The sequence below is a fragment of the Apodemus sylvaticus genome, chromosome 1 (genome assembly GCF_947179515.1).
Source record: "Apodemus sylvaticus chromosome 1, mApoSyl1.1, whole genome shotgun sequence".
Lineage (NCBI taxonomy): Eukaryota > Metazoa > Chordata > Mammalia > Rodentia > Muridae > Apodemus > Apodemus sylvaticus.
In genome coordinates, this window is record NC_067472.1 from 29,874,587 (window position 1) to 29,898,037 (window position 23,451).

Here is a 23,451-nt window from a genome sequence, read left to right on the forward strand (position 1 = left end):
TACGTAGAGTAAATTCTTAACCATCTGGAGAGAAACAAACAGGTGACTAGAGAAACAAAGGCAAATTAATACAATAGTTCTGATGCAGCTTCTAAAACTTAGAGAAGGAGACAAAATATCCACCAGTCTTCACCAATCCTCAGTTAACTTGTATGGACTCTATAGCGCCTGCGATGTGCTGCTAGAGGAGTAGAGAGTTGTTTTTGCTCATATATATATATATATACACATATATATATATATATACATACACATACATATACAGTCACACAGTAGTAGGTCATTTAATTCCTCTTACTAAAACAATAATTAGGAATAAGATGATGTCATTTGGCCTCCGTACTCAATCAGCATACCCATCTTGAGCAAAAATAGACACTATACACAACAGTAGAATGACCAGGTGTTCACTATTCTTAAGGGAAAACCCATCATGTGTTCTTAAATTTTCCTTTTTATTTAATTCACACTTCCCCAGGGCAACTTGAACATTCCAAGCCACAGGATATGATTGTGGCCTGTGGCCAGAAGGGAGACAGTTAGAGAAGGGTCTTTTTTAGCGGCACTTAGGACTACATTAATGGGGTTAAGTCCAAGAAACGGATCGGCTTTGGTGCTAGAAGAATTCATAGGACTTGGTATATATTTGTATTTATACCACTCACCAGAAACCAGTGGTTCTTGTTCTTGTTCATATTTTGTAGCTAGCTGTCTATTTCTCCTCTGAGTAAGGGATTTCCAAATATCATTTCTAGAGCTCTTGCCCATGTTTTACTTATTCTGAGAAACAGGAAGTAGTCTCTGAGGCAGCAGAGTCACTAGAAGCCTTGTCGGGCTTGGACTCTGTCTCCTATGGTTCTTTTCTTGACTGCCGCGTCCGCATACTGCTGTAGCCGCTGAGTCTGACTTCTTAAGCAGTAGAAAGTCCGTAGTTCCCATTCTGATATCATCCTCAGCACCTCTGAACATTTGCCACCAGCACTGCACAGGCTCTGGCCATTCAGAACGCACTCCACTTGTCCATCGATTGAGTGGCAACTCAGATTTAAGGCCCATAGAACCTATTTGTAGCACTGTAGATCACTGTGACTCCTTTTGGCCAGATAATGGCACTTTTTTTTTTTCTTAATAAAACGCAACTAATATTAGTCTACAATGCCCTGCAGATTCTTTGCACGTGATACTGGTAGCACTCTGATTTCAAGCTCTTGACTAGATTTCTGGGTTTGTTTTGTTGGGTCATTGAAAACTTTTGAGTAAATGAACCTGCGGAATTTCTTGACTGAGAATCTGCCCTGTTTTTCCCTTTTTCTAGGTCTATTATTAGCAGAAGATTTTTCTGCATAGTTGGCACGCTGTACCTGTATCGGTGTATTACAATGTATGTAACTACACTCCCAGTACCTGGCATGCATTTCAACTGTTCTCCGAAGGTAAACTGCTCCTCCCCGTCATTTCGCATATTTTTGTTTGTTTCTCCTCTCCCCTGGGGGACCTTAAACTAAAGGCCAAGATGAAAGCTGATGCAGACTCACTTTCATCTGGGAATTTCCCAAAGCTATAGGACCAGACAGCCATGCCCTTCTCAGAATCCCCAGCCCCTCCCAGCTCAGAACAAACGGGAGCTTTGCTTGGGTGGAGCTCTTTGCATCCTGCCGGACTGTTCTCTGTGTTCTCCTTCAGTGCAGCGCTGGGTGTGTCCTCCTCTGAGACCGAAAGCTGTTTCCTCTGGCTCGGTTTCCTTTCTGTCTTCCCATCAATCCTTTCAGCAGAGCAAGACCAGCACACTCCCAGCCCCTGGCAGTTCTCTGCCCGCCCATTGGTATTACACTGTAGAGCGTGGGGCCGTGCATCTGCTATCTGTTCTTGTAGCCCTGAAGGTTTTGAACCTGTTCTTTAGTTGGTTACCTTGAAAGAGATTTTTTAACTAGAAAGCTTTTGGAATGTCATCAAATAGGAAAAGGCTTAATTCTTTAACACATTAAAGCTCTTTCGTAATGCAATCAGAAAGAAAAAAGGCTAAGTTCTTGCCTTGATTTCTTGATTTTAATATATATTAAATATAAACATATATAAAACAGATTTAATATATTTAATGTGTATTATATATACAAAATAAAAAATACTATACTCTGAGATCATTTATCTTCATTAAGCCATGTGCTGAGATAGCCAGTTGCTTTTGGTGTCCTCCATTTTTAAGTCTCTTCCTGCCAAAGGAATCATCATCCTGTTAGAGGAGTTCTAGAGAGGGGACTTCAACATTTACTCCAGAGTTTTTTAAATGGAGTCTTTATGATAGGGAGTTTGGGATCCTTTTAGTTTCCCTGTGACCTTTCTCTCTTCCTGGACTTTGTGGGCGTTCTCAGAGGTGTCTGGTTACTTTCCTGACTGTTTGCAAGGTTCACTGAGCTCTGGAGAGCAGATGCCCCGAGCACAGAGCCTACCAGTACCCCTTCTTCTCTGAACAGAGCCTACCAGCACCCCTTCTTCTCTGAACCCTCTCTTGCTCTTCCTCAGTCTTTCCCACTAAGCCAGCCTCACTTCCTGTTTTTATCTTTTGTAAAAACTTCCCAAAACCAACTTGCCCTACCCAGATTGTAGAACTCATTCTTTATTTATTTAATATTTGGAAATACTGTATTATTGAGAGTCAAGCTACTCTTGTTAAGAGTCTGGTTGATTAACAAAATGCCCTATACTGTAAATATAACAATTGTGCTACACACCTAAGTGCAGTTGAACTGTTTCTTTGATTTTTTTTTTTTTTTCTGAGACAGGGTTTCTTTATGTAACCCTGGCTGTCCTGGAACTAGACCAGACTGGCCTCGAACTCACAGAAATCTGCCTATTTCTGCCCCCTGAGTGCTGGAATGAAAGGTGGTCACCAGCACCACTGAGCTGCAGCTCAGTTCTTAAAAGAATCTGTATATTGGTAAAGTTGGTGCAAAGAAATATTAAGGTGTGGATTCTGTAGATAAGTCCTATATCCAGAGGCTGCTTTCCCTACTGTTTCTAGTGCACGCCTTTGTGAGGGTGTCTGCATCTCTACTCAGCCCTTCAAGTCCAGAGTTGGTGTGCTGTGGTTTCTCGGAGTCAGCCAGAGTCATCAGTGTACCTAACCACAGGCTGTGGCTGAGAATAGCTCTCAGGATGTTGATAGAGTCAGAGTTAGCAGGCACAGCATGGACACTAACTCAAATGTGTCACCACGTGTTGGCCAGAAAGCCAAACTAGTGCGGTGATTTTTCAGCAGTCTTCTCTAACTCAGCATCTTTTGGGGTTTTTGGTTTGTTTGTTTGTTTTGTTTTGTTTTGTTTTGTTTTGTTTTTTGGATTTGGTTTTTTCCAGACAGGGTTTCTCTGTATAGCCCTGGCTGTCCTAGAGTTCACTCTGTAGACCAGGCTGAGTGCTGGGATTACAGGCTTATGCCACCACTGCCCGGCTCTAACTCAGCATCTTAAAGATGAGCATTCGAAGGTATCTCAGCACACCTTTGTGAACATTAGTTAAAACTCAGACTGATTATTTTGTAGATTAAGAAAAAAGAATTTAAAACACAACTTTTATTTTACTTTTTTTTTAAATGCAGGATTTAGCCCAGGGAATACAACTTTTTATTTTGTTTGGGAATTTTCCAGTGTATCTAGTGTAGAGAGACTAGTGTAAGGAAATCTGTTATACTCAACACTCAGATTCACTTGTTATAGCTTGTTATTGTTGGTTGATCCACCTATCTTCTTTGTTTTGGAAGGTTTTTAAAACAAATATACAGTGTCAGCATTATATCACCACAGATGTAGCATGCACTGGAAAGCTGGACATTTTATTGCATTATACTCTTGGTAGTCAACAGAACTAATAACTTCTTTGATATTGGCAGTTACCAGTTCATGGAATTAGTTCACTTGTCTTGAAGGCATTTTTGATGGTCTGTTTGTATCATTAGGATCTAGACTCTCTTCATGACAGCTGCTTTGTCTGTCTGTGAGACTCTTTCTCCCCATGCCAGTGAAGTATAGCATGCAGATCCTTGGTCCTGATGCCACCCACAGTCACCAGTTTCTTGTGACGTCAGCTCAACTTGTTGCTCTCTCTCCTCCATACTTTCTCTCAACAAGAAGTTGTCTTTGAATGTTTGATGAGGTTTGGTTTTAACATGTTTGGCTAGAATTCTTTATAGAGAGAATATAAAGCTGTCTGGATCCAGATAAAAGAGCTGGATTGGGCCCTTGGTGACAGATCAAGTCTGGGAATCAGTGTTCTGCCAGATGATGGAATGGCCCAGTATGGGCCAGTATCCAAAAGGAGAGAAGGCTGACACTCAGAGGCCTCAGAGACCAGCCCTGCCCATTTTAGAGTCAGTATGAGAAGGGAATCGGAATCAGAAATAGCCTCATTGAAGGTCACTTGTTGTCACAGACATCTTCACTACCAAACTGCCATCAGCTTCTAAGACCAAAGTGGGCATGGTACTGTCATGCTCTTCCACTGAGAACTGGACAGTTTATTAAGCAGCTCTGTGTTTTAGGAGCTCAGGTACACGGGACAAGCCAGTAGAGATATACTCCATTGGAAAATTTGCCTGGTTCAGGCTCATACCTGATGGAATGAAATTTTAGAATGGTGCCTTAAAAGTATCAAGATAAGTCAATAACCCTGAGGATGGGAAGGAAACACCAGACAGATAAGAGCAGTGCTTGTTTATGAGATAAAATGGCAGTAATTAGACAGAGGGAAGACTGGGAAGGGAAAGATTTCAGTTCCTGGTCTACCACTGGAATAAGTGGGAAGGAAAAGAGGTTAGTGACTTTGGGAAGAACACAAGTACATGGGAGATAGCCAAGTGGTGATATTTATGGTGGCTAGGTTTGTAAGTCTCAAGTTGAAGTGCAGACTGGAACTAGGAAATATTTATGATTTATCATGTTCTGAATGATGGTAAATCTATAATGTAGATGCAAAGCCTATAGAATATTCAGTGCTTAAACAGTGAACTGGATATTCAGGATTTGCAGTCTCTTCAGGCCTGGTATTGGTAGGTTTTCTTAAAGTTTCACTTAGTACTAAACTTAATGGAAGACAGAGCTCTGCGGAGTGAGGAACTTAAACCCGGATCCACCATGGTGAATGGGGTTCCACATTCACCTAATCCTTTCCTTAACACCAGGGTTCAGAACGTTGTCAGAACATTGTTGCAACAAGTCGACAATGGTCATGGTAGAAGTCGCTCTCACAAGAGTGTAGAGCTTCAGCAGTAATCATGAGCCAATGGATGGGTCGGCACATAGAGCAGACCTCCCCTCAGATGTTGCTGCAACCATAAGTCACTGGGAGCATGGAAAGGGAAGTGGCTCTGCTCACTGCCTAGATTCGGTGCGTGTGTGCCAGGCTCATGCCAGAAGCTGCCAGTGTAGCCGGTGGCAGTCTTGCCACAGCTTTTCTGTGAGAGCTTATGTGGCTCTCGCCAAGCTCCCTCCTCCTGTCACAGCCACTAGCATTCACTTTTTAAAAGAATGAAGTAACAGTTGATAATCTCTGATTTTAGGTAAGTTTGTGGTTTGGATTTCTTTTTGTTTGTTTTGTTTTAACTCTTAGAATAAAGAAAGTACTCTGTTGTGCTCCCTCCCCAGATGTGCACATACAGTCCCGTGATAACTTTTGGGCCAGTTGAACTGGTGATGACTACTAAGGTTTAACCTAAGCCACACTCTGGTTCTGATGTGGTTTCTGTGCTGACCTTAGATTTCAAAAGGGAGATGACACCTCAGCCAGGACACTTGGCAGATGAGTTTCATTTGCAGTTTCATTCAGGCCCCTTACAAACAGGTCCCTGTCACACACACAGGGACCTTGCTTGTGTTGGGTGGCATCTGATGCTGCTTGTTGAAGGGACAGCTGTGCAAACCCTTCCATGGTTTGGTTGTACCTGCTGCTGTCCCCTTATCTCAGTGTGAGATTTCAGGGATCGAAGCTCCTTGGTCTTGCTGCTATTTTCCCTTAGACATTGGCCTCGTGGGCCCCTTGCCTTGGACAAGTCCATCTCTGCAAGACAGCAGATTCTGTTTCATGACAGTTGTAGTCCTACCCGGTTGTCAGGTGGCAGTGGGGGATTTCACAAGCCCTCCACACTGACACACTTTGATAGTCTGAATAGCCTTTAGCAACCATGTGAGAGCTTCAGAAAGAGGTGGCTCAAATACAAAAGTAATTTGATGTCACAGTTTAATCACGTGGAGTTTTGGTAGTCTGATTAGCCTGTGACAGCCTTCTGAGGACTTCAGAAAGAACTGGTTCCGTTACAGAGGTAATTTGGTATCACAGAGTTAAATCATGTGGGGCACAAAGATATGTGTTTACTCTGTCCAGTCTGTCTACTCCCTTTTCTTATTGTCAGTATTATTCTGTTTGTTTTCATTTTTTCTGTTTCTTTGATGTAGTTTTCAGTAACCTACCCTACCCCAAATATTTTTTCTCTTTTCTCTCTGTTGCTATTCTCTTCACTTTTAGGAACAACAGTGACAGCAGTATAGTAAAAGTTTCTCTTTTAAAAATTGCTTTTATTGTAAATAAATTTTGTAACAGATACACTGAAGTATGTACTAAAGGGAGATTTTTAAAATTCATATTTCGCCGGGCGGTGGTGGCGCACACCTGTAATCCCAGCACTCTGGAAGGCAGAGGCAGGTGGATTTCTGAGTTCGAGGCCAGCCTGGTCTACAGAGTGAGTTCCAGGACAACCAGGACTATACAGAGAAACCCTGTCTCGAAAAAAGTCATATTTCAATACAGTAGTCCTTTATTGCTATTTTTCTCACAAGTCCAACTCTACTATCTGTACATTTATCATTCTTGTTGCAACTTGTATTTGACAAGTGCACTTTGCATCATTTTATAGATCCTGAGCATCTCCAGTTTCCTTACTGAGGAAGTGCCATCAGGAAAGAAAAATTAAAGCACAATTGTTGCTGTGATTTCAGTTGATTAGAAGGGATTATTCTCCCAAGCAAACATCTCTGGAGAAGCTGTCATAGGTAGACATAGTATGGAATATTAAGGTCACAAATGTCCATAGCAAGTGTCGCATCCACCCCACCCCCACACTGAGCCTCCAGAGCTGGGGATCCTGTGTGATCGAAAAGGTCCCTGACTTGGTCACTCCTTCCTATATGGATATGGGGGTGGGGGTTCTGGTTACCATGGAAGCACAGGAAAGCAGCCACTGCGCTGGGCATGCATGCAGCTAGAGGTGTGTCTAAGCCAAGGCTCAGAGGGGCAAGTCAGAGTCTGCCCAGCGGAAGCAGTGAGGACATTGCTAGAAAGGGACCATGCAAGGGACTTTGGGATAACTTGAAGTTGAGGGGACATGGGCGTCTGGTCCTCTGGTCCCAGTGACCCCAGATGAACTGAAGCAGGCAGCCTGCGGGCAGGTTTAAAGGGCTTTGAACCCTTCTGATGAGTTTGGATTTCCAGACCATAGGAAGTCAGGAAAGGTGTTAGGAAGAGGTTTTGATGTACTGGCAGTTCTTTGTCCTTTAGAAATACATCTCCCCAGTCACACAGTAGGATGTCTGGGTGAGAGGGTCATAGACTTCGGTTGGTGCCAAGTTGTGGCACCATGGTGCCCATGGTCCACCATGACTTGTCCTCATTCAGTTCTCAATGCAGTGAGTGGAAGAAATTGCATTAAGTTCAGAGGCACGTGGCTCTGCCCAGTGTTTCAGAGTAGCTAGGAGGCAGAGACAGACATCTGTCTGGCCACACATCTGTAGTAGGTGATGCTTGTTCATGGCTGTGCGAATTAGAGGTTCGGGATACCTAGGCCAGGCCCCGTTTTAAGGGAGACACTAGAAAGGCAAGAAAAGCCTTACAGACTTAGGAGGAACACCATTAACTGGGGAGCTCCAGAGAGCCACAAAGAAGACTTTACCCACTGGCTCAGCGTGCAGCAAGGTGGGCAGTGACATTTTCACCATGGGGAATGTCTCAAGCTACCTGGACACAAGAGGCTAACCGTGAGCGCACTAAAATGCCAGGCTGTTGTGTTTGGGAGCTCTCCCTCTGGCTGTGTGTGACTGGGAAGCTTTGGCAGTGCTGAGGTTGGAGCCCAGGGCCTGTCACCTGCTCCTGTCCCTGAGCTGTAGCCTCAGTCCCCAATGGTTATGCTTGAGACGGTTTAAGCATGACAATATCAGATTGTAATAAATCAAAAGGAACTTTATAGAATGTCAGAGGCACTTCAGGAAAAATTGATAAATGTAAAAGAAATAGAAGATGACTATTTGGTAGCCATTGAAGAAATAATTAAAAAATTATCATCTATAATGGGTATGCACTGAAGCTATTAGGTTGAAGGTTAAAGCCAGTAATAAATACTTATATAGCTTTTAAAAATCACGTTTCTTATTAATTATAAAGGGGCAAGGATAACATATTTAGTAGAGAAGTCTGGCAGGCATTGCCATGGCCAGGTGGGCACAGCAGTAGCCAGACAACTGGCACCGGGGCTTCTTCGCAGATGCATGGGATGGAGACCACAGCCGTTCTGCTTGTTCTGCCAACAGCATTTAATTTGAACTTAAGCAGACTGCAGCATTCAGAGACTGTCCAAGGATGGAGATGAACCTGAAGGTGGGCATAGCACAGAAGAAAACCACGCAGAAGAACTGTAGTGGATGCCGACAGCCGTGCCACCTTGGCACTGGTCCCTGAGCTGATCCTACATCAGCCAGGAAAGGGAGAAAGAGATGTTGGGGCTGTTGAGGGCTTGGAACAGAGAATATGAAGTGTGATTGGGGTTGAATCTTTGTAGATTTCATAAGCCTGATTACAGGAGAGAACTTCTTATTTTGGACTTTTGGGGTGAGGTAGTTTGATAAAAGAGTTGATGAAATCGTTACAGGTGATGAGACAAAACGAAGGGCTTCCTATTCATCATGCTGTTCTCTCTAAATAAAACATTTTAGAATAAAGCATGAGTCCATCACTAACTAGAGGACTTGAACACTCCCACCCCCTTAACTTAGAGCAATGTCGTTTTAGTAAAGGGACATTTTGCTTTAAACACTGGAGTGTAGGTAACAAGTCCAGAGCTGATCTATATATAAGGTTTTTATGAGGCCTTTGGATACAGTTCTTGTTAAAGGATGTGGGAAAAAAACTGAATTTTTTTGGCTGGGGTAACGGGAGACAGGTGGCAGATGAGTGTTTTGTTGCTGATGTTGCTTAGAGACCTCCACCCACCCAGAAGCCTGCTCAATGGAGGAATTGATGCAAACATTTGAGAACGGGGAGGGGCCAAACCCTCCACAGCCCAGTGGAATTAAAACTCTTAGAAGTCGCAGAGGAAGAAACAGTACAGTGAAGCCTCTCCTTCGGATAAGTCGTAGTGGGTGTGGCATGTTCGCAGAGGAAAGCACGGCTCTTCAGGCTGGAAGAGCCCTAAGGTGTCTCTTGAGCGATCGATCGGGAGGGGGTCACAAATGAGCAAGCATCTCGCATGGCTGCTATTTGAGGAGACCCATGTGAGTTTATAGGCGCTGAGCCTGAGGCCCCTCCACAATGGCCTCACTTGTTAGTAGTGACGTTGTTTTCCATTTCTGTAATGTCAGTAGTCACTTGGAAAGCAAATAGTACCAAAGGCTAGAGTCAGAGAAATGATTCCTAACTTAAAAACTGATGTTGGATACATGGCATTCATAGGGAAAAGCAGGGAGTGGAGAAAAGATGGATCCAAATACATCATGTGCATGTATGAATATTAAAGTTGTTTGAGGCGGGAGAGAGTTTTGAGACCAAGTGTCTCTGTGTGTAGCCCTGGATGTCCTGGAACTTTCTCTGTAGACCAGGCTGACCTTGAACTCAGAGAATCCCACCTGCCTCTCTGAGTGCTTGGCCTACAAGTATGCACCGCCACTGCCAAAGTATTTAAAATAAAGTTTGAGGTAGATTTGTGCTCGTTGTTGTTCCTGTAGTGTGTCTGGGGAGCCAGCGAGATGGCTTAGCACAGAAAAGCTTTTGTAGTCATCAGGCGTCAGAGCAGTGCGAAGGCGGGAAGAAAGCAGCAGCTCTGCAAAGCTGCCATCCAGCCAGCCTCCCCTGGGCACCGCAGCACATCCATGCGCAGCCTCCTCCACCCATACATGCAGGTCCAGTAAACAATGAAGTGTGTTTGTAAGCCAGACCAGATGGTGCCTACCTATAAACCCAACACTTGGGAAGGTCATGAGTTTGAAGCTAGTCTGGACCACATGATGAAAACCTGCCTCACACACTAAAATCTCTTAGAGACCAGTGTAGCATAATAGAAAGCAGGGGAGCGTGAACCAAGTTGAGATCACTTGATTTGAAAAGGCATAGGAAAAAAAAAAAAACATGGTAAAAGGACGGGTGGTGGTGGTGCACCCCTGTAATCCCAGCACTCTGGGAGGCAGAGGCAGGCGGATTTCTGAGTTCCAGGCCAGCCTGGTCTACAGAGTGAGTTCCAGGACAGCCAGGGCTATACAGAGAAACCCTGTCTCGAAAAACTAAATACAAAAAAAAAAAAGAAGAAGAAGAAAAGGCATAGGAAAAGATAAAACTGATGAAATTGTATTAGAATAGCAACAAAGCATGAACCTGGAAACGCTGCCCCCTTGCTGTCTCTGAAGGTGTTTCAGCAGTAGCCCCTCTGGGGACTGGCGCATAGATAGAGCCCCTACTTCCAAACCCAGTCAGTGAGTGCATCCTTGGGACCAGTCGGCAGCCTGTTTACATCCTCTTCGGCCAGACATCATTATTAACCAGCAAACAGGCTTCGGATGATACGATGAGACAGTTGATGGGAAAATCTGTTGGAACTTTAGAATCTCTGTGGAGAACACATGGTCCTTTATTCTGTAACCCACCCCACCATGTTGTTGTTGCTGAACAGCGAGGAGACAGTGAAGCAAAGCAAGGAGAGAGTAGAAGCAGCAGTTTTGAGCGACTCCTTCCTGCTGAGGGAGCTAGAGGGATCTCCCCTTCCAGTGGTTTAGGTCCCAGCAGGGCCTAAAGAACATTTCATATCTTCCTATTAATTTGTAAATATCTATTCTTGGTTTTGGACAGCAGCCTGCCTATTAACCCTCAGGGAATGGCTTGCTCTACAGACATTTGGGGAGTTAGCTGGGGGAGATCTTCAAGCACATGGCTTTCTTGATGGCAGGCTGATGAAGGCAGGATGGTGAGGTGTTCTCATCTGTCTCTGTCCCTGCTGTTGGGTTCGGTGTTTAAGGAGTTTGGGGCGGGGGAGGGGGACACATGATCAGTAAAAACTTTTCTGTTTTGGAGAAAGACTGTTGTTTAGGAACAATACATTATAATTTGCCAGAGTAGATAGATTCCATGAATGGATGGTGGAATAGCAACTTTATAAGGGATTCTCGGCAGATGAGGAATGTGACATTGCCAGCATGCTCATACTTCTGTGCACTGCTTAGGTTTCTTCAGGAAGCGTTACTCAGTCTGGAGTGAGTGTTTGGTTTAATCAAACTCTGAGGTACTGGCACGGTGGTTGGCACAGTGCTTTGCTAATAATGTGGTCGCACATTGTTTAATGACAAAGGTACTTTTTGGTGTATGTAACCAGACTGATTCATTCTTATGCAAACTCCATACCCCTGCAGTTCCTTCTGTGCTATAAAACTAGCCTTATAGCACATAACTGCATTGACATTAGAGGCAAGTGTAACCTGATTTCAGTATGTATACGTCTAATCAAAAAATGACACAGTACAAACTATAAAATTCGATGGCCAGTGCAGCTTAGCACAGTCACCAGGAATGGCACTTGTTGGCCGGTAGGTTGCTCTGGGAGGCCCACGGAGTGAGTGTGACGTCCTAGAACATGACTGTGTGCTGCTGTAGGCCTAACAGACACTGCACAGGTCGGCTGTGCTGCATTTATAAAGACTGTTTCCCCTCAATAATAAATTGACACTTACTATAACTCTTTATAAACTTCTGATACTAGTATTTTTAAGGTTACTTACCTTAAAATACATTATAAAACTGTACAAAAATATACAGATACACATTAGCTTAAGCTTGCAACAGATACCCTATAGACAGGATTCCCTTACCACTCCATACAGAATCCCCATATCACTGTACACAAGATCCCCTCCCTCACACTGTGCACGGGGTCCCCTCCCTCACACTGTGCACGGGTCCCCTCCCTCACACTGTGCACGGGTTCCCTCCATCACACTGTGCACGGGTCCCCTCCATTACACTGCACGGGGTCCCCTCCCTCACACTGTGCACAGGCTCCCCTCCCTCACACTGCGCACGGGGTCCCCTCCCTCACACTGCGCACGGGGTCCCCTCCCTCACACTGCGCACGGGTCCCCTCCCTCACACTGTACTCGGGCTCCCCTCCCTCACACTGCGCACGGGTCCCCTCCCTCACACTGTACTCGGGCTCCCCTCCCTCACACTGTACACGGGGTCCCCTCCCTCACACTGTACTCGGGCTCCCCTCCCTCACACTGTACTCGGGGTCCCCTCCCTCACACTGTACACGGGTCCCCTCCCTCACACTGCGCACGGGTCCCCTCCCTCACACTGCGCACGGGTCCCCTCCCTCACACTGCGCACGGGTCCCCTCCCTCACACTGTACTCGGGCTCCCCTCCCTCACACTGTACTCGGGGTCCCCTCCCTCACACTGTACTCGGGGTCCCCTCCCTCACACTGCGCACGGGTCCCCTCCCTCACACTGCACTCGGGCTCCCCTCCCTCACACTGCGCACGGGGTCCCCTCCCTCACACTGCGCACGGGGTCCCCTCCCTCACACTGCGCACGGGTCCCCTCCCTCACACTGCGCACGGGTCCCCTCCCTCACACTGCGCACGGGTCCCCTCCCTCACACTGCGCACGGGTCCCCTCCCTCACACTGCGCACGAGTCCCCTCCCTCACACTGTACTCGGGCTCCCCTCCCTCACACTGTACACGGGGTCCCCTCCCTCATACTGTACACGGGGTCCTCTCCCTCACACTGCGCACGAGTCCCCTCCCTCACACTGTCCACGGGGTCCCCTCCCTCACACTGTGCCCGGGGTCCCCTCCCTCACACTGTGCCCGGGGTCCCCTCCCTCACACTGTGCCCGGGGTCCCCTCCCTCACACTGTGCCCGGGGTCCCCTCCCTCACACTGTGCCCGGGGTCCCCTCCCTCACACTGTGCCCGGGGTCCCCTCCCTCACACTGTGCCCGGGGTCCCCTCCCTCACACTGTGCCCGGGGTCCCCTCCCTCACACTGTGCCCGGGGTCCCCTCCCTCACACTGTGCCCGGGGTCCCCTCCCTCACACTGTGCCCGGGGTCCCCTCCCTCACACTGTACTGGGGTCTCTTGTTCATCGTTCTCGCTGTTCTTTGTCTCCACTCCCCGTCCCACTGCAGGGCTGGTTTCAGGGTAAGTTGTTGTCCCCTACACTTACCTTCTTCTAGACTTGGGGTGAAAAATAATGATCTCCTGACCCCAGCCCCACCTGGGCTCCTTTTCCTATTTCCTTTTCACTCTTAACAAGATCACCACATGTGTGGCTCTTTCTACATATTTTCCTCTTTTACTAGTGATATGGGAATATAATTTCTTTTTCTGTGATTCTTGTTGTTTATTTGTTTGTTTTTTTCCTGTACTGTCATCTCAGCCTTTCAAGGGTTCAGATGCCAGGCAGCTATAGGTGATTACCTCATCTGGCTATAATTTTTTTTTGTTTAAGGGGACAGAGTTTCATGGTAGGCTGGCCGTTAAATTAACCAAAATGTCCTTGAGCTCTGGTGTTCTCTGTTATTAATTTCCTGCTGTGAAAAGCGAGAACTCCCTGTCTCTGTACCTTCTCCTTCCTTCACCCTGCCATCCCTGAGACAGCACATCTTGTCCTGTCTTCCCTCTGTGGTTGTCTGTCCTCTGTAACTCAGTAGACAGCACTTACCCAGTTCCAGCTCTGTAAACACTCCTCACCCCTAAGCTGTGTCCCTTTCCTGAAATTACTGTACAATAGTTTGTTCCCACGGAGCCAGTTTGCCTTGTGTTTTCTTTAGTAGTTTTCTGTCTATTTATCCATCCTCAGCTTGTGCTTCCTGGTCAAACGTCCTGGCTAACCCATGAGTCTCATGCCCTCAACTGCGCACTTTGTGACTCAGCGTTAGAGCCACACGGTGCTGCCGCTCTTCCCTTGTTGCCAACCTAGAAAGGCCTGGCTCGTCCTTTCTCTTTACTTAGCGTAGAATGCAACCTCTGCAGGTCCTGGAGAAGAATACAGACATGGCAAACAGGCTAAAGTCATGTGTGTGTGTGTGTGTGTGTGTGTGTGTGTGTGTGTGTGTGTGTCTAAACATATATATGTACCTAAACATATATATGTTTATTTTTCCCTTTAGTAAGATGTGTGTGTGTGTGTGTGTTTAGCTACATGGCCAAGTCTAAAACCTAAACTAGAAATCATACTATTTAAGAACTTGGAGCCCAGCGCCCACCCCACTTCCCACCCCAAAGCAATCTTTCTAGAGCACTCTCTAAAACTCATATGCGTGTAGATCTTTCATCTAAAGCTCAGTTTAATCTCTGGGAACTTTGCATGCCAGTACTTAGTTCTGACGTGCCATGCCATGGAATCTTTCAGGGCAGGTTCACTTCCTTCTGTTGTGCTGAGCATTTGAAGGTCCCTTGCAGTCAGGACCGGGACGGTTGTATCCTCTGTGTGGTCTGTCAGCTTGCTCTTCCAAAATAGAAATCCTAATTGCTTTTTTTGTAAAGAAATTAATAATGAAACATGCATTTTCCACAGTTGGGGTATTAGCGGTTAGATATTGAAAGGGGGATTTTATGGCGATTAAATTGGCCAACTAGAATGTCAAAGGCTACTGCAGGGGCTGGAGATGTGGCCCAGTGATTAAGAGCACTTGTCGCTCTTACAGGGTTTAACTTTCCAGAATCTGCATGCTGACTTAGAACCATCCATAGCTACTGTTCAGGGGACCCTCTTCTTACCTCCAAGGGCACCAGGCACACACTTGGTACACATATATACATGCAAGCAAAACATCCATGCACATAAAATAAATAAATCTCTGAAAAAAGTTAGCTATAAAAGGGTAGAAATACAATCACGAAATAGAAACATTTGCATGCTTTCTTTGGTGGAACAAATACAACTTAAGTGAGTTATTTAAGCCCTTTATTACTTGAGTATCCAGCCCAGACTTGCATCTCAGGTAGCTAGATTACTTTATAAACTTATCTTACTAAAAGGAAAAATAGCCAGTGTTGCCTGTGTAATTTCAGAGGGCCGAATACATCATTTTGAGTCTCCTGTTCCATGCTCTTGACCCACAAGCCTCCAGTTACTTTAGCTATAAGTCAGAACTGTCATCCTTTAGGTAAAAACACATCTATAAATGTTTGCTCAGGATTTGCATTTTCTTTTTCCAAAGAAATTATGGTAAATCAACTACAAATTCTTTCTGGTTTATTGTAGTAAAGCAAGTTGATTCAGGGCACATGGCTTAGTGGAAGAGTCTGGCATGTTTAAGGCCCTGGGTTAGAATCTCAAACCCCAGACACCTGCTGAAATGGACTATGGTGAAAGTTATAGAGCCAAATATGTCATCACTAGCATCGTGCACTTTCCAAGGATTGGCACGAAAATGATAACCACTGTGTGTGAACTGGTGAGGAGGATTGGGTGTGTCTGGATGAAGTCAAGGTGAACTAACGTGAATCTCACTCTCTTTTTCCGGTAGCTCTTTGGAGACTGGGAAGCTCAAGTACGAAGGATAATGAAGCTCATTGCTGGAGGTGGCTTGTCCATCACAGGCTCACACAACATGTGTGGGGACTATCTGTACAGTGGCCACACAGTCATGCTAACGCTCACCTACTTATTTATCAAAGAGTGTAAGTCTAAAACAGCCTTGCTCTGTAATTTTCTCACCTGCTGCGCCACGTGGTCTTTTGGAAAATCAGTTTGGGGAAAGTCCCCTAAAGCCATACTGGAGGCCTGAGGAAAGCCCTTAACTGCACCTCTAGACAGGGGTACCTTGTTTGTGGATGTCAGCTATAATGTTTGGATGGTTTTAAAGATATATAAACGGGATCATTTACATGTAGCAAATATATTTTTAAAATCCTGGTGGGGGAGGGGGATTCTATCTGCTTTAGACTATTTGTGCTCCCAGATGGAAGACACACACACACACACACACACACTCACTTTTTAATTTTTAAATATGCTTTAGGCAGCACAATGGCTGGGCAGCTGCCTACCCTCCATGCTGTTACAATCTACCTTCCTAATGATACCCCGGATTATCCCTCACTATGGTTCACTGTTCCATCTGGGCTGCTCTCGGCTCCACTTGGCTGCCCACATGGCCACATCTTCTTTACCCCTACCTACCCCATAGCAGTGCAGTGCAGTGCAGTTCGTTCTCTCTCTCTCTCTCTCTCTCGCTCTCTCTCTCGCTCTCTCTCTCGCTCTCTCTCTCTCTCTCTCTCTCGCTCTCGCTCTCTCTCTCGCTCTCGCTCTCTCGCTCTCTCGCTCTCTCGCTCTCTCGCTCTCTCGCTCTCTCGCTCTCTCGCTCTCTCTCTCCCCCTTCCCCCCTTTCCCTCCCTCTTGCATGTTCTTATTCCATGGCCACTCCTTCCTTCTTCCTCCTGCTCCTTCTAGGCCCACCAAAATTCAACCTTACCCATCTCTCTTCTGTCAGCTATTGGCCACTGGCATCTTTATTCACCAATCAGAATTAACTTGGAGATAGGGTCCCAGAGGCTACATGCAGACTCCTAGGTTTTGGGGTTCCCCCATTAGCATTACAATAGACAGTAAAAGAAAACCTCATATTACATGTATGTGCATATGTGTGTATGTGTATGAGTATATATTTGCATATATAAATATGCATGAATATATATATACATATATGTTTGTGTGCATGTATATATGTGTATTATCTTAATTAGGGGTTTGTTGAAGTGTTGAGACACCATGACCACAGAAACTTTTATGAAGGAAAACATTTAATTGGGGGTTGCTTACGGTTCAGAGGCTTATCAGCCCATTACAGCTGTGGTGAGACGCAGGGTGGTACACAGGCAGACGGGGCGCTGGAGAGTTAGGTGAGAGTTCTCGTTTGGACACACAGGCAGTGGAAAGAGCTGGAGAGCCACCAGGCCTGACTTGAGCTTCTGAAACCTCAAAGCCTGCCACCACATGTGGTTTGAATATAAAAAATATTTAAATATAAAAATAAAATAACTTGAATATAAAATGAAATGAAAATATTTGAATACAAACAACACATATAAATACCTTCTGCCACTTTCCCAGGTTGTTTTGAGACATGAAACCTGGGTCATTCGTTTTAATTGCTGTTAGGATTTCAGCCCTGTAATTGAACAGCAGATGATTTATTTCCGTGGAAAATTCAGTTATCCTCAAAATTGTACTGTTAGAAGCTGTTCAGTGAGGCAGTTCCTCTGTAGGCAGTTCCCATGCAGAGTGCTAAATGAATGAGGAGACACAGAGGACGAACACATACCATAGTCTGGACTGAGGAGCATTGGAGCTCTCGGAAGTGTGTTTGTGGGAAGCCAAGAGTCCTAAGAAAGTAGCACCCAGGTCAGAAGGACCCTAAACCACAAATATATATACAAATATAGCTTGGCTTCTGTCTGCAGGAGATGGGGTACACATAAAGCAGTTGGGAACAGTGTCATCTGATTTTTCCTTCAGAGATGTAGCTTTCAAGACATTCTGGACAGAACAAGCTAGAGACCAAGAGACAGTCCTTGGCTTCTGCTGCAGTTATGCAGAGGTGTGGCCTGACCTGTCCAGTCACTCTTGGGGAGAAGTGGAGGGTATGGAAGAGCTTGGTGAGCACGTATAGGACAGGCTATGTGGAGGAAACAGGAGGAGGCAGGCTGCCTAACCCCATCTTATCAAGTGGAATGTTCTGCAGGGGTCTGAGAGGGAGGGAGAATAGATGTCCTGTGTTTGTTTACTGTGTGATCAACTACAGTGAATTCTAGAAATGTTTATTCACAGGGCATCCTTTATACCACAATATAACCAGCTATAGGAAATGGAAACTTTAGGGATCAGTTGTCATAGGCCCTTTGGGATAAGGGTGCTCGCCCCCTACTGGTTCACATCTCTAATTGTTTTTCATGTTAAAATTTGTACTGGGCCATAAGCACCATGTGGAGTGCTTGGGAAATGCGGAGGAGACCTTGCAGGAGTCACAAAACCCTGATTTGGAAGCCCGGAACTACTGGTCCCCAGCATTCTGACCGTTGAGAAAAATGTTTAATCTCTGTGTGTCTTTGTTTCCTCATCTTTAAAATGAGTTTTTATTGCATGAGTTGGGAAGACTCTTTAAAAAGTACAATAAATAGTATGCATGGGTACTCAGTAAGGTTCACAGAAAATGTATAGTAGCCGTTCTTGGTGTATTGTTAAGGTATGAATGTGAGTGGTTAGCTCCTGCCCCCAGCCCCCAGTTTAAAACTGTAAAAACAACCAAAGTAAAAAGAAAACAAAAACAAAAAAACCCTTTCCTCCTCTTCCTTCTGATACCCTCATGCTTTTTACAGTTTTTACCTTTAAACAATATACAACCTTGTGATTATAGCCCCTTACTCGCACTCTGTCTCCCCTTCTGGCAAAAGGGAGGCTTTTGCCTAGTCTGTTTATTGGTTCGGACATCTCAGGACCTGTCCAGGGAATGGTAGATGCGCCCTGCCTGAGTGAATGACTTGTTTGGACCTCTTGAGAATCCAGTAGAAGTCAGCAGTACCTTCTTCCCTGAAATGATGACAGTAGATGCATTCAAAGGTTTCTCTGAAACCCCAGGCGCTCTAGACCCCTACGCATTGAGAATGTGGAATAGAGCGCTTACAGTCTTTCTGTGTGTGTGTAGTTGATGCATGTGTAGTTGATGCATGTGTAGTTGATGCATGTGTAGTTGCGGAACCTGGAAAGCAGGATGGCAGCCGTAGCGATTACAACTGCATGGGCCATGTCTGAGCATTTGTGGTACAAATGTGAGCTAAACAAGGATGACACCGACAAACACGCCAGACTGTATAGGGAAGAAACCATGAGGTTTCAACTCTGCACAAAGAACTGCGGGCAACTGAGTAGAGATGGGAACACAAGACATGGTCCTCCCTAGGGAGGAGCACGGCAACAGATTGTCCAGTATCAAACCATCAGCCCTGAAAAATATACATACAAGAAATAGTATATAGACTCAGCAGGTTATGATTAGGAATATATAGTTATATACAGACACATGGATGCATGCAATAACAATCAGTGAGAAAAGAGGCCATGGGGCTGGAGAGATGGCTCAGCCATTAAAGGCTAGGCTCACAACCAAAAATATAAGAGAAAACAGGCCATGGATTTGAAACCGAGTGGAAAGAGATATATAGGAGGGAGGATTTAGAAGGAGGAAAGAGAGGGGAGAAATACTATAATTAAATTATAGTCTCAAAAATATACTTTTAGAAAAAGGATCTGTGGCACAGTATGAGTTGGATTTATATAAGGCACTAACCTCAGTTTATCTGCCGGCTACATTTAATCAATGACCACTGGACAGGGTCTAGGGGGGAGAACTCAGTACGTACATAAAGCACTTGAGGTACCAACCTAGGAATGCATGTTTAGCTCCTTAGCACCCAGAAATACCAGACAGGCAAGGCAGCGTGCTTGTAGTTCTGGAGCTTCTGTGGAGGTGATGGGGACCCTGGAGCAAGCTGAGAAACTAGACCAGCAGACTCGCTGAGCCGTGGTTTCATGCCGAGACCTTCCTCGCTACATCAGGTAGTGCGATCAAGAAAGAAACTCCCTCACCAAGCTCTGGCTTCTACATGTGTGGTGTAGATACAGCTACACACCTCAGTGTCTGCTCATGCAGACATGCATACACATACCGCATGTGTACACATAAAAGTGTCAGTGCATTTTAAAGATGGAGGTCAGTGCAATGACCTGTGCATATTTGGTCATAGTCACTTTTTAGGTTACCTTTCTGGCTATATGAAGCAAGTTATAGTCCTATGTAAATTACTGCTGCTAGTCATATTGCATTAAAAGCCGCTTCCTTCTATCTCTAGTTATAGAGAAACAAAAGGTCCTTTAGTTTACTGGCCTACAAAAAGGGGCTTTCCGGAGGAAAGGTGTAAGACAGTTGGTCCTCCAGAATGGCAGCGGGGTGGGTGAGTGGTATTTAGGACCGGGACTATTGCACATGTTTCCTCTTTCCAGATTCCCCTCGGCGGCTCTGGTGGTATCACTGGATCTGCTGGCTCCTCAGCGTCGTCGGAATCTTCTGTATTCTCTTAGCGCATGACCACTACACTGTGGACGTGGTGGTGGCCTATTACATCACCACAAGACTCTTCTGGTGGTATCACACGATGGCCAATCAGCAAGTGAGTCACCTCCTTCTCTTTGATCTTAACTTCTCTTGTCCCAGGCTTGGTGCTGCTGGTAGGCCAGAGTAAGAGGTACTGGAAAAATCTGTGGCTCTTTTCCAGTTTCTCTTTCTTAGGAGTAGCCACCTGAGGTGGTGCTGGCTTTTATAACACCAGTCCTCTGCAGAGCCATTGTGTAAAGTGTTAATGTAATTGACGCAGATACTGCTTCCTTCTGAAACATAGACACTCACTATCTGTGAAAAACCAATCTCTAAGCCGGTGTCTGCACTTAAGGTGCATTTCTAACCTTCTTTGGTTATGATGGGCCTATCACTAGTTTCATAGTTATGCTTAACTAGGTTATTAGACATGCTTTATTTATTATGTTTATGTGTATATTATAAAATATTATAAATATGTATTTATTATATAGGAGCACAGGAAGTTAAGGTCCAAAGAGAGTGAGGAAAGGGCTGACTGAGATATGTGATAGGCACGAGCTGAGGAAGTCTTAGTTTCCCTTGCTCTGCTGGAATCTGATGCGACCAGGGTATTATGTAGTGAACTCAGAGTGTAGCAGGACTGTGTGGGTGGGTGTGGGGCAAATCTGGGATCCTTTGAATTTTAACATGGGAAATATTTTAAAGGCAAGACAGTAAGATTAAAACAAAACAAAAAACACCTATGTTCTTTTCTTTCCTAGGTGCTTAAGGAAGCTTCCCAGATGAACCTCCTGGCCAGGGTGTGGTGGTACAGGCCATTTCAGTACTTTGAAAAGAATGTCCAAGGAATTGTACCTCGCTCTTACCATTGGCCCTTCCCCTGGCCAGTAGTCCACCTTAGTAGGCAAGTTAAATATAGCCGGCTGGTAAACGACACCTAACAGCTCTGCAGACTAGGGGAATGAAGAACGGTCGGTCCGAAGTGCTAAGAACTCCGTGAGAGAAGATGCCATAACCTCCCGCCACCTCTCAACAGTTACCGTGACTTAGCCTATTGAGTTACCTGCTCAGCACTGTGATCTTTTCTTTTCTCTCCAAAGGACCCGCGTTGGACAACAATAAAGGAAAGTTACCATATCATGCACTGTACGCATTTCCTGTTGATAAGCATGGGGCTTCTATAATGGGCAGCCACCGTGTCCCTCCGTGTCATTCAGCCACACCACCGTGCGCTTCCATATCCTAAGCTCTGGCCTTTCCAGCCACATCTGGGAATAAAGTGTGTTATTTTCTTGGGAAAACATACTTTTCATATCTCTTGCCCCAAAGACAGGGCTGTAAGCCATTTTCTAGTAAATGTCTCTATGAAGGGTCCTAAGTGTCTGAATGGGCGTTGGTTCAGAATCTCTCTGTCAATTGCACGGATGCTCAGCTGAAGACGCTAGGTGCAGAGAGATCTGGTCACCGTGAGTTTTATATAGTCAGCAGAGACAGTGTATCAAAAAGTGCAAAAAAAAAATTCTGTTATAAAGTGATTTTTCTAAGTATTTCCTAACTTTATTTTTCAAAATGATGTTATGAAAACCAAATTTAAAGATTTTTACATGTCACAGAAAAGAGAGTTAACATTTAAAAATGCTTCTTGGGAGAGAAATTTGTCTATGTTTCTAGTGCCTTTCTTGTCTTGATTGTATGGTCGGTTGGTAGGCAATCTTAAATGTTTTTATTTATTCCATGAAAATATAAATGTATGTATACACTACTAAATTTTACATTTATAGCTAAATTAAGTCAAAAGACTGCTAATGGTTTTTAAATTGTTTTGGACTGAAGAGCAGGGGTGTGAATTAGAGTATGGACCCATTCACATATTGTGGGCAGGCAGTGCTGACAAGTGCCCCTGCGATTGTTCTGTCTGTTTGGGAGTTCCGTTTTCACTACTCAATAAAAACAGCCATGAATACCTTTTTTTAAAGAGTTTCAAAAATGATCACTTACCTAAAACTTGAAAGCTATAAATTAGTTGTCCATGCTCTCTGACAGTTTTGTTGGTGAACAACAACAACAGAAAGAGATCTATTTCTTTAAAATATATTTGTGCAGAAACTGCATGGAACTGAGTTTTACTCCTGACATACATGTTTGGGGAAGTATTCTACTCTGTACTTGCCAACGTGGAGAACAAAATAGTTTTCTAAGAGCGAAGAAGTATATATATATAAATATAAATATAATAACCATTCTGTATTTTATGTGCAGCAGGATTACCTTCTGTAGGGTTTTGTGTGTGTGTATGCATGCACGTGCGCGTGCATGTATGGTTGTGTGTGTGTGTGTGTGTGTGTGTGTGTGTGTGTATACTCACAAGGTGATATTTGTATTGTAAAACAATAATGGTGAAGGAAATAAAAAGGCTTTTAAATTTTTGTTTGTTTTAAATCTTTGTAAAGTTATTATTCCAGAGAGTATACTGATATCTTACAACTTACCTAAATCATAAATTAATCAAAATGCACTTTTTAATAAAAACTTATACTGAAAGTATGTGGCTATTGTGTTATCTTCACAGAAGTCATGAAGCTGTTAAATCAACGTAGGAAACCAAGCCTCCGGATCCCTTCAGAGCTTGCTTGGCCCTGGTCTTTCTCAGTCATCTACCTCTCCATGCAGGACTTTTTAGATGTTTTTTTAATTGTCAAAACCCCCTAGAGGTTTTTGTTTTTCCAGTATGTAAAAGGAGCCACAGATAAATGAAATTCAAGTTGTTACCACTGTTTGCCAGTAACTGAATTCTCCAGTTCTCAACCAAATCACTCACTTTTTCTCTGTCATGGAAGGAGTGAAGCCTTTAGGATGTACGAGGTGGGGGGGGGGGGGGGGCTCTGAGGGGAGCTGCAGTGCTGTGTGGACAGTTCTGACTGTGGTCAGCAGACTCTTCACAAAGACAGTACTAATCCTTGATTTAAAGCAAGGAAGGGCTTAATAGAAGAGTCCTGTCTTTGTCACAGGTTAGCCTAAGAGAGGCAGGAGTGAGGCCAATAGAAGCTGAGAGCAGGGA

The 23,451-nt window shown here is 44.7% G+C and overlaps 1 protein-coding gene across 12 annotated transcripts in view; it reads left to right on the forward strand.

The window, feature by feature from the left end:
- Positions 1–22,832, forward strand: part of Sgms1 (sphingomyelin synthase 1) — a 274,151-nt gene extending 251,319 nt beyond the window's left edge. For all 12 annotated transcript variants that reach the window (XM_052187219.1, XM_052187194.1, XM_052187204.1 and 9 more), the window contains 4 exons: positions 1,316–1,433; positions 15,768–15,921; positions 20,300–20,466; positions 21,155–22,832. In XM_052187219.1, the coding sequence (XP_052043179.1) occupies positions 1,316–1,433; positions 15,768–15,921; positions 20,300–20,466; positions 21,155–21,334 (619 nt within the window). In that variant the 3' untranslated portion in view covers positions 21,335–22,832. The remainder of the gene's footprint in view (positions 1–1,315; positions 1,434–15,767; positions 15,922–20,299; positions 20,467–21,154) is intronic.
- The last annotated feature ends 619 nt before the right edge of the window (positions 22,833–23,451 follow it).